The sequence below is a fragment of the Bufo bufo genome, chromosome 10 (assembly GCF_905171765.1).
Source record: "Bufo bufo chromosome 10, aBufBuf1.1, whole genome shotgun sequence".
Taxonomy (NCBI): Eukaryota; Metazoa; Chordata; class Amphibia; order Anura; family Bufonidae; genus Bufo; species Bufo bufo.
In genome coordinates this window covers 51024103-51036444 of record NC_053398.1, presented here as the reverse complement: position 1 = coordinate 51036444, position 12342 = coordinate 51024103, and the positions used below count along the sequence as shown (strand labels likewise).

The window sequence follows — 12342 nt, the reverse complement described above, 5'->3', positions numbered from 1 at the left end:
TATTATTACAATAGAGGGGGGGGCCGCACTGGCCACCAATGATATTCAAACTGGGGAGGGGGGGAGGGTCTGCCCCCTGCTGCCTGGCAGCCCTGATCTCTTACAGGGGGATATGATAGTACAATTAACCCCTTCAGGTGCCGCACCTGAAGGGGTTAATTGTGCTGATCACGGCACCCTGTAAGAGATCACGTGCTGCTAGGCAGCAGGGGGCAGTCTTGTACACAGTTTGTAGTGTATTCTAACTAGAAGCGTCCCCATCACCATGGGGACGCCTCTGTGTTAGAATATACTGTCGGTTCTGAGTTTTCACGAAGTGAAAACTCAGCTATGAAAAAGCTTTTATGCAGACGGATCTTCGGATCCGTCTGTATAAAAAGTAACCTACGGCCACGGATCACGGACACGGATGCCAATCTTGTGTGCATCCGTGTTCTTTCACGGACCCATTGACTTGAATGGGTCCGTGAACCTTTGGCCGTGAAAAAAATAGGACAGGTCATATTTTTTTCACGGCCAGGAAACACGGATCTCGGATGCGGCTGCAAAACGGTGCATTTTCCGTTTTTCCCACGGACCCATTGAAAGTCATGGGGTCCGCGAAAAAAAACGGAAAACGGCACAACGGCCACGGGTGCACACAACGGTCATGTGAAAGAGGCCATATTCTGCGTTTTTCACGCCCTGGCCCCATAGAAGTGAATGGGGCTGCGTGAAAAACGCATTGCATCCGCAAGCAAGTGCGGGTGCGATGCGTTTTTCACTGATGGCTGCTAAGAGATGTTGTTTGTAAATATTCAGTTTTTTATCACGCGCGTGAAAAATGCATCAAAACGCATTGCACCCGCGCAGAAAAAACTGAACAACTAAACGCAACCGCAGACAAAACTGACTGAACTTGCTTGCTAAATAGTGCGAGTTTCACTGAACGCACCCTGAACGCATCCGGCCCCAATCTGCAACGCCCGTGTGAAACCAGCCTTAGGCCCCTTTCACACGGGCGTTGCGGGAAAATGTGCGGGTGCGTTACGGGAACACCCGCGATTTTTCCGCGCGAGTGCAAAACATTGTAATGCGTTTTGCACTCGCGTGAGAAAAATCGCGCGTGTTTGGTACCCAAACCCGAACTTCTTAACAGAAGTTCGGGCTTGGGATCGGTGTTCTGTAAATAGTATTATTTTCCCTTATAACATGGTTATAAGGGGAAATAATAGCATTCTGAATCAATTGAGGGTTAAAAAAAATAAAAAAATTAACTCACCTTCTCCTCTTGTTCGCGTAGTTCCCGGTCTCTTCTTTACTTCTAATGATGAGCTGTGGGCTAAAGGACCTTTGGTGACGTCAGATCACATGCTCCAATCACATGGTACATCACCGTGGTGATGGACCATGTGATTGGAGCATGTGATCTGACGTCACCACAGGTCCTAGCCGGTATTTTCATCTTTTAAGAAGTAAAGAAGAGATCGGGAACTACGCGAACAAGAGGAGAAGGTGAGTTAATTTTATTTTATTTTTTTAACCCTCAATTGATCACCTACTATGCATTCTGTATTCAGAATGCTATTATTTTCCCTTATAACCATGTTATAAGGGAAAATAATACAGTGAATAGACTGTCACCTAGCAACCATGCGTGAAAATCGCACCGCATCCACACTTGCTTGCGGATGCTTGCGATTTTCACGCAACCCCATTCACTTCTATGGGGCCAACGTGAAAAACGCAGAATATAGAGCATGCTGCAATTTTCACGCAACACATAAGTGATGCGTGAAAATCACCGCTCATGTGCACAGCCCCATAGAAATGAATGGGTCGGTATTCAGTGCGGGTGCAATGCGTTCAACTCACGCATCGCATCCGCGCGGAATACTCGCCCGTGTGAAAGGGGCCTTAGAGTCCTTGTGTGCATGGCCTCCTGCAGTGTTTCTACTGTATATGCAAGACCAATCTGAATGGCAATTTTGTAGTCTTGGCAAAACTGTCTACACATGTTTATGCAGAATAAATATAACTATGTGAAAGCTGGGTTCTAGTCAACTAGGGCTTCATGTGGATTCGAGGTTGGGAATCGTCATGATTAGGGACGAGCAAATCGACTTCGGATGAAACATCCGAAGTCGATTCACATAAAACTTTGTTTCAATACTATAACTTCGCATAACTTCAGAAAATGATTTACAGTCAGGTCCATAAATATTGGGACTATATTTGGCTCTATACACCACCACAATAGATTTGAAGTCGATTCACATAAAACTTTGTTTCAATACTATAACTTCGCATAACTTCAGAAAATGATTTACAGTCAGGTCCATAAATATTGGGACTATATTTGGCTCTATACACCACCACAATAGATTTGAAATGAAACGAGCAAGATGTGGTTTAACTGCAGACTGTCAGCTTTAATTTGAGGGTATTTACATCCAAATCAGGTGAATGGTGTAGGAATTACAACAGTTTGCATGTGTCTTCCACTTGTTAAGGGACCAAAAGTAATGGGACAATTGGCTTCTCATTATTCCAATTACAATGAGCAGATAAAAGGTCCAGAGTTAATTTCAAGTGTGCTATTTGCATTTGGAATCTGTTGCTGTCAACTCTCAAGATGAGATCAAAAGAGCTGTCACTATCAGTGAAGCAAGCCATCATTAGGCTGAAAAAACAAAACAAACCAATCAGAGAGATAGCAAAAAAATTAGGCGCGGCCAAAACAACTGTTTGGAACATTCTTAAAAAGAAGGAATGCACCAGTGAGCTCAGCAACACCAAAAGACCCGGAAGACCACGGAAAACAACTGTGGTGGATGACCGAAGAATTCTTTCCCTGGTGAAGAAAACACCCTTCACAACAGTTGGCCAGATCAAGAACACTCTCCAGGAGGTAGGTGTATGTGTGTCAAAGTCAACAATCAAAAGAAGACTTCACCAGAGTGAATACAGAGGATCACCACAATATGTAAACCATTGGTGAGCCTCAAAAACAGGAAGGCCAGATTAGAGTTTGCCAAATGACATCTAAAAAAGCCTTTACGGTTCTGGAACAACATCCTATGGACAGATGAGACCAAGATCAACTTGTATCAGAGTGATGGGAAGAGAAGAGTATGGAGAAGGAAAGGAACTGCTCATGATCCTAAGCATACCACCTCATCAGTGAAGCATGGTGGTGGTAGTGTCATGGCGTGGGCATGTATGGCTGCCAATGGAACTGGTTCTCTTGTATTTATTGATGAAGTGACTGCTGACAAAAGCAGCAGGATGAATTCTGAAGTGTTTCGGGCAATATTATCTGCTCTTATTCAGCCAAATGCTTCAGAACTCATTGGACGGCGCTTCACAGTGCAGATGGACAATGACCCAAAGCATACTGCAAAAGCAACCAAAGAGTTTTTTAAGGGAAAGAAGTGGAATGGTATGCAATGGCGAAGTCAATCACCTGACCTGAATCTGATTGAGAATGCATTTCATTTGCTGAAGACAAAACTAAAAGGAGAATGACCCAAGAACAAGCAGGAACTGAAGACATTTGCAGTAGAGGCCTGGCAGAGCATCACCAGGAATGAAATCCAGCGTCTGGTGATGTCTATGCGTTCCAGACTTCAGGCTGTAATTGACTGCGAAGGATTTTTAACCAAGTATTAAAAACTGAAAGTTTGATTTATGGCTAATATGTCCCATTACTTTTGGTCCCTTAACAAGTGGGAAGCACATATGCAAACTGTTGTAATTTCTACACCGTTCACCTGATTTGGATATAAATACCCTCCAATTAAAGCTGACAGCCTGCAGTTAAAGGACATCTTGTTCGTTTCATTTCAAAGCCATTGTGGTGGTGTATAGAGCCACAAATGTTAGAATTGTGTCGATGCCCCAATATTTATGGACCTGGCTGTATATTGTAAAAAAACATTTCCCGAACTCAGGTTCGGTTCCAAGGTATCACTTGGAACCGAACCAGAGTTCGGGAAATGTTTTTTTACAGTATAAATCAATTTCTAAAGTTATTATGCAAAGTCTCGTGAAACTTCGCAAAGTAATAACTTCGGCTCATCGGAGCCAATACATTCTAATACTGTATGGAGCGCTCACTCCGTAGAGTATTAAAACTAAGTTTTATGAGAATCGACTTCAGATGTTTTATCCAAAGTCGATTCGCTCATCCCCAGTCATGATCAATTATTCTGCTCTTTATGGTCAAAATAAAAAAGCCCACATGCGCTAATGTGAGAGCACTTCGATTTTGGCATAAATTGGGCCAAGATTTGGAAAATCTAGTTCACCTAGTCCAAAAAGGGGTATGGCCTAACAGTGCACTTGCAACTTTTTGGGGTGACTTGGGACTTTTCAGTCAAAAAGTTGCAATGATAAATTTATCAAAAATGTATCTCCTCTTACAAAACATCTCTCCGACCCTTAGTAAATCCAATTTAGCGAGTATGGCGCAAACACCCTAAAATGGCGCAAATACACACAAAATTTGGCTCAAATACCTACTCCACAGACAAAATCACCCCAATTTTATGCTGCAAGACAGTTTGTACATTACCCCCTAAGTTTGTCACCCACAGGCTTAATAAATCTGCACCAATATGTGAGTGCTCATGTAAAAAAAATTAAGAAAAATACGAAGACCAATAATGTATAATTTTATTTTAAAATTATTGAACCATAATTATTATAAATACTTAAATAAAATAACACATCAAAGAACAGAATTTCGATTCAGACCTGACACAATCACTAATTATATAATTTTTTATAAATAAAGTTACATAATATAAATAGAGTTAAAACAAAGACAAGATTAATTGTGAAGCTGCCTGTATCAGAGAATGACTGCTATAATCTGGTTGCCGTGGGTTATAGCACTTTTTTTTCTTTAGTACCAGCTTGTATGACAGTACCCATGGAGTACATGGAGGGTTGCAGACCTATAATGTATGAAAAGAAAGTGTATATTATCTGGTATACAGTGTGTAGTTTCCACTGTAAATGTAATGCAAGCGCTGCCATCAGCTTTACGGATTATTGGTGCACTGAAGCCCGCCACTACTAGCAGAGTGTGCGTGTAAAGTCTTAGTAACGGGATAAGCGACACGTGGCACACTGACATGACTCCGCCGATCCAATCTCTATTTCTTCCAATTGGGATGTCCCACACAATAGGCGAACCTTCACCTGTAAAACAAAATGGGAACTTTTTAAATTTCTTTAATTGGGGAAGCATGACTACACTTTAAAGGGAACCTGTCACCACAATCTTGGACTATTATCTTCAATAATATGTGAGTAGTAATACAGATAAGAGGCCTAATTTATCATTAAAATCACTAGTGCCTTTGAATAAGTCGCAATTTTTGTGCAAGCACCATTACTCCACTATCCCGAAAAGGGGGAGTGGCAAAAGCGGGGATGATGGCCCCCAAAGATCTTTTATCTTCTATGCCAGTTTTCTGGTGTGGAAGAACACTGAAATCTACGCCAGCCCGGTGCTGGTATAGATTTCAGTTCAGGTGCACAGACTGCATTTAATTTATGAAGAGGCGTACACCACAGGGCTTTGATAATTCAGCCCCAAGGCGTCCAGATTGCTCTTTTTTTTTTTTTTCTTCCTACTGCCCCCGCTGTCAGCTTATAAAGCTGCTCTGAAATACATTGTCAGGACTGCTGTGCATGCGCACAAGAGTCCTCTCCAATATGTTAGCACAGCACAGAAGACCTGACAATGAACAAGGTCAAGAAGGAAAATAAAAAAAATGAAGATCTGGACTACTTATCTGGAGTAGTACTCATTTATTACTGCAGATAATAGTACAGAATCCTGGTGACAGATTCCATTTTAAGAGTTTGTATGGGATTAGAAGAGAGGGTCTGCTAGTTGCCACAAATGGTGGCGCTGCAGGAGCTGTGTCTGGTTTAGCATCTCCTCTCCATTCATGTGATTATCCCCGAGCTGTAATAACATGCACAGCCTATGGACAAGAGTGGCACTGCTTCTTGGGGAAAAAGTCCTTGTTTCTAATCTCATATAACACCTTGTGGAACCTCTGGAATTTGTATAGGAAAAACTGCTTGAATGGCCACATATTGGTATAATTAAGTGTTCTTGCATAGCAAGACAACTTACTGTTATCTCACATATACACTGCTCAAAAAAATAAAGGGAACACTTAAACAACACAATGTAACTCCAAGTCAATCACACTTCTGTGAAATCAAACTGTCCACTTAGGAAGCAACACTGAGTGACAATCAATTTCACATGCTGTTGTGCAAATGGGATAGACAACAGGTGGAAATTATAGGCAATTAGCAAGACACCCCCAATAAAGGAGTGGTTCTGCAGGTGGTGACCACAGACCACTTCTCAGTTCCTATGCTTCCTGGCTGATGTTTTGGTCACTTTTGAATGCTGGCGGTGCTTTCACTCTAGTGGTAGCATGAGACGGAGTCTACAACCCACACAAGTGGCTCAGGTAGTGCAGCTTATCCAGGATGGCACATCAATGCGAGCTGTGGCAAGAAGGTTTGCTGTGTCTGTCAGCGTAGTGTCCAGAGCATGGAGGCGCTACCAGGAGACAAGCCAGTACATCAGGAGACGTGGAGGAGGCCGTAGGAGGGCAACAACCCAGCAGCAGGACCGCTACCTCCGCCTTTGTGCAAGGAGGAACAGGAGGAGCACTGCCAGAGCCCTGCAAAATGACCTCTAGCAGGCCACAAATGTGCATGTGTCTGCTCAAACGGTCAGAAACAGACTCCATGAGGGTGATATGAGGGCCCGACGTCCACAGGTGGGGGTTGTGATTACAGCCCAACACCGTGCAGGACGTTTGGCATTTGCCAGAGAACACCAAGATTGGCAAATTCGCCACTGGCGCCCTGTGCTCTTCACAGATGAAAGCAGGTTTACACTGAGCACATTTGACAGAAGTGACAGAGTCTTGAGAAGCCGTGGAGAACGTTCTGCTGCCTGCAACATCCTCCAGCATGACCGGTTTGGCATTGGGTCAGTAATGGTGTGGGGTGGCATTTCTTTGGAGGGCCGCACAGCCCTCCATGTGCTCGCCAGAGGTAGCCTGACTGCCATTAGGTACCGAGATGAGATCCTCAGACCCCTTGTGAGACCATATGCTGGTGCAGTTGGCCCTGGGTTCCTCCTAATGCAAGACAATGCTAGACCTCATGTGGCTGGAGTGTGTCAGCAGTTCCTGCAAGACGAAGGCATTGATGCTATGGACTGGCCCGCCCGTTCCCCAGACCTGAATCCAATTGAGCACATCTGGGACATCATGTCTCGCTCTATCCACCAACGTCACGTTGCACCACAGACTGTCCAGGAGTTGGCAGATGCTTTACTCCAGGTCTGGGAGGAGATCCCTCAGGAGACCATCCGCCACCTCATCAGGAGCATGCACAGGTGTTGTAGGGAGGTCATACAGGCACGTGGAGGCCACACACACTACTGAGCCTCATTTTGACTTGTTTTAAGGACATTACATCAAAGTTGGATCCGCCTGTAGTGTGTTTTTCCACTTTAATTTTGAGTGTGACTCCAAATCCAGACCTCCATGGGTTGAAAAATTTGATTTCCATTTTTTTATTTTTGTGTGATTTTGTTGTCAGCACATTCAACTATGTAAAGAACAAAGTATTTCAGAAGAATATTTAATTAATTCAGATCTAGGATGTGTTATTTTTGTGTTCCCTTTATTTTTTTGAGCAGTGTATATTCTTATTATAGCCAAATTTACCACCCTAACTCCTCCCACAGTATTTACACTACATAGACAGTAATATAACGAAACGTGCGGATTGTTCCCGATTGGTGTGCTATTACTTTGTGGAACGTTTCGCCGAATGGTTTGCGAAATATCTGCGTTTTTGTGGCGAAATTTGTCCCATAGGAATGAATGGCGGAATGTTCAAAACTAGAGTGGGAGCTGACAAAAGCTAGAGTGTGAGCTGAAAAATCAGGACATGATTTCTAAACTGCCACCACTCACTCATTTTCAAGCTCACCTACACAAATCGGCTGCTAATGTTTTTATAAATGTATGTTTTAATGTAACTGTAAAGCACTTTGGGCAACAACATTGCAATTAAATGTGCTATATAAATAAATAAAAGTTTAAATGCATTTCTCACTCTATCAAGCTTGCCATGTGCACTTTTTAAATTTGATCAATCAATTGGTTAGTGTAATGTTTACTATCTTTACTCACTCCAAACACTTCACACAGTTACTCTGCCCACTCCATAAAGTTACTCTGCCCAGTCCAACCTTTCCACAGTTAATCCAGCCACTCCAACCACACAACAATTAAACCACACAACAGTTACTCAAGCCACTCCACCCAGTTACTCCGCCCACTCCAGTTGCAGACTACTGGTGGAGGCAAGAACACTTCACACAATTTCCCCAGAAATTGTAGCTTTTTTAGTATTATCAATGATTCCCGTTTAGCAGCATTGTGCTCCAAAATATGAATGTGGGGAAACCATCGCTTTTAGGGATGATTTCTGTCTGATATTCAGTATCCAGATCCCCCCGCAAGAAAAGCAGAAAAATCTGCAGCAGTATTTTAAAATACTGGAATGTATGAACCCATTAAAGGGAAATCCCATCACTTTTTTTATTCATTAGAAGTAAAGATGACATAGAAATGTGACCGCTCAGCCCATCACTGTGTTTACTGAGCGGTCACAGAAACCAGGAAATACAGAGACTCATGGGGACATGAGAAGTATCGAAAGGGGAGCAGCAGGGACTTGGTTAGGTGATTTTTATCATTCTAAAGTATTCTGGGGATGGGGAGTAACATTTTAAGTGGCCGGACAACTCCTTTAAAATGCGTTAACACTATCTAAAATATATCCCCAAATATTCTTGTGTGTATGACAGATGGGACTGACAGCTGAAATTTTAGCTCAACCAAGTATCATCCCCCCTTCCTTCAGTACCCTTCGACTTTTTTGGGTTATCTGCTTTTACCTTTTGTAGTTTGCTTATGGTGCAGCACTGTGATACAGACGTTATATTGTGCTTGTACCCACTGGCCGCCAGCACTGAATACTTGGATGGGAATGCACTGGATTCACAGTATCCCACACAAGCATTGATGACTTGGGTCCCACTGCAAGTCCCTCTGCGGTCACTTCTTATAGTGACATTAAATGCTGTGATATAATAGAAAAAAAAATATAGAATTATAACCTTTGCGTTTTATTTTTTTTTTACCAAGTATAGTCTGCTGGAGATGATGCAGAACAGTAAAATGCAGGAATCCATTAAATTTAAAGTTAATACTGTAAACTTTCAACATTTAGTGTAGATTAATGAAAATTACACTAATCATATTTATTTTTCCTTAAAAGTCTATAATTATATAATAAATATTGATATTTATTACTATTCATGAAGAGGTCTCCTCTTTGATATTGATGACCTATCCTTAGATCTTTGTGGGTCATCCACTGATCAGCAGATTGAAGGGGCCATGGCGCCCCATCACTGTGCCCATTCACTGTTAGGTACAGCTCCTTACATTTTGTAGTGGTTGTGCCTGGTATTGCAGCAGAGTCCCATTCACTTGAATAAGACTGAGCAGCAGTTCTCTGCAATATCGGTCAAATCTTCTAAACAATAAAGGGGTTATGGGGCTCGACAGAGTGCCCATGGCCCCTTCAATTAGCTCATTGGTAGGAGTAGCAGGGGTTGAACCTCCACTGATATTATATTGATGGCAAATCTTAGACCTGGGTAAAAAAAAAAATCTTGAATCTAGCAAATCTGTAGTGTTTCCACATGCTGTGAAAAAGAATTCACTGTGCAAATTCATCTGTGGTGTGCAGTATGTTGATTTATGCTACAGATTTCACCTGTTGTAATGCATAATGTGAAATCAGCAACAAATCCTTATGTAACGCAAAGATTTTGCCACAGATTTGTTGTGAATGTTGTTGCAGAAATGCTGCAAAATATGCCACGGAATTTCCGCTGCAGAACTTCCACCCCGTGTGGCCATACCATGAATGTTTGCCCATAGGTCACTTTATTTATGGAGCTATTCACCCATAGACACTTCCCAGTAATACAATGCTGTACAAAGGCATCATACAGTGGCACATAGAGTGCCTATGGCTCCTTAATCTACTTTACAGACTCAGGGGGTCATTTATTAATACCGGCATTTTAGACGCCAGTCTTAATACCCTTTTAGCTGGAGGTGGATGAACCAAATTTAAGTAGAGGCATCAGCCTCTACATGACTTCGGTGTACCCACTGCCTGTCTAAATCTATACCATCTCCCTTGCTGGCAAAGATTTAGACCATTTTCTACGCCTAAAACAGGGTTAAAAAATTATAAATGAGACGGGCTACTGGCCCGCCCCCTTCCTGCCCATGCCACGTCCCCTTTTCTAGACCTGGCGTTAGAGGGGAAAAGTTGCAGAGTCACAGAGTTCGTCAAAAATAGTGAAGAGAAAAGACCTGCATGCAGGACTTTTTTCTCTAGAATTTTTTTTTTTTCCCGAACAGAAACTGAATGAACCCCATTAGAGGGTGCGGGATCTGTTCAGCTTCGTTTCTGTCAGTTATGTGCTGAAGGTGTTGTTCACCTCCTATAACGAAGCAGAGCAAGGGAAATCATCACGCTGATGTGAATGTGTCCTAGATCTAAGATATATAAATTACAATACTTTACACATATTTACAAATATTGCTTTGCAGTTTTCCCCAATATTTTTCACTGTACAATTATTTATTTCCCAGTATGCCAGCACAAAAAATAAATATCAAAGAAAAAGATTAAAAAAAATAATCAGTATTATATCACATAATAACCATATACTACACAGGTGTTTCTATTTACATACAAAAAATTTCCTCTTTTCAGTGTAGCTACTGGAGTCTGGAAGGAATTTCACTCCTGATGAGGGGCAATCACCTAAAACAGCTGCCTGCAGATGGGATGCTGGGTTATTTATTATCCAAGTCATGTCTCAAGGCCTAGTTAAAGGGTCAAACATTGACTATAGGATAGCTGCCTTACATCTATGGCATTAAAGGCAGAATTTGTTAAGAACTCATTTGCATTCCTTTCTTCCCAGAATTCCAGAGGTGCATGTATGGCCTACAAGTCTCTTCATGCCGATTAAGGTGCTCTCTCCCCAAGGAGAGATAGTACCCCCAAATCCTGACTCAGCCCTCACCCAGTTAAGCCAGTACTCTCTGCTCTGCACTGATGAGGGGCAATCACCCTGAAACAGCTGTCTACAGATGAGGTGCTGGCCTTTTTAATATCTGAGTCATGTCTCAAGGTCTATTTAACGGGTCAAACATTGACTTATAGGATAGCTGCCTTACATCTGGTGGCATTAGAGCCAAAGCTTATTAAAAGCTCATTTGCATCCCTTTCTTCCCAGAATTCCAGAGGAGCATGTATGTCCAATAAGTCCCTCCCCAAGGAGAGATAGTACCTTCCAAACCCTAAAATGTTTTTACCTTTCTCTGGATAAGCTTGCAGGATAACAGGCTTTACGTATGTCTTTTTTCAGCTTTACAAACTACGTTACTTTTAACATTCGGTTACTTTGAAAACCATCTCTAGACAATTGTATTTTATTATTGTCCTGCAATGATGACTTACGATGGAGGTGACATCCTGGAGTGATGGCATCAAAGCTCTGCGTCTCGAAGCTCAAGACAGCCAACATGAGGAAGACTGAGGCTGAAGTAAGGGACATGGTGAAGATATCTGTGGAGCCAATGGATATAGCGTTAAATGTCTAACAATATTTCATAGAAGCCACTTTCAGGTTTTATGATGCAGTTCTTGAACCCAAAAAACTTTTATGATACACAGCAGATTTTGGTTTCAAAAACTACATCAGGAAGCCTGAACATGTGGCCGTATAATATTTTGGGCTAATCCTTTATAATACTGTACCTATAGATATCAGTGTCAGTGACAAGAAATAAAAAAAAGATGCCACTTAACAGCAGAAAACTCAATGCAAGTCTGCAAAAACAAATACAGGCCAAACATCCACATTGAAACAATGTGAGATACGAACTAGAGGTTAGGGTAGGTTCACAGTTGTGTTTAACAGTTCCGGCAGAGTACAGCCTGCTGGAGTTCACCAGATCCAGCCTAGAAGGATACTGCTGTTCACCGCTGGACCCCATTGACTATAAATCAGAGGCGCACCACCAATGAGGCCAGGTGAGGCTGGCTTTCGGCCAGACAAAAGCCATTGCATGCAACATTTTTGTTATAGCTAAAAACAGGCACATGTCGGAAAGAAGCCAGATCGCAATATAGTTAATAGGG

At 42.2% G+C, this 12342-nt stretch overlaps 1 protein-coding gene across 1 annotated transcript; it reads right to left on the bottom strand.

The window, feature by feature from the left end:
- Window positions 1-5085: 5085 nt before the first annotated feature.
- GPHA2 (glycoprotein hormone subunit alpha 2) lies at window positions 5086-11755 on the bottom strand. Its single transcript, XM_040410259.1, has 3 exons — window positions 11659-11755; window positions 9002-9186; window positions 5086-5187 (listed from the first exon to the last, which is right to left on the bottom strand). Exons 1-3 carry the CDS (start codon window positions 11753-11755, stop codon window positions 5086-5088), a joined length of 384 nt encoding a protein of 127 aa, XP_040266193.1.
- Between the last annotated feature and the right edge of the window lie 587 nt (window positions 11756-12342).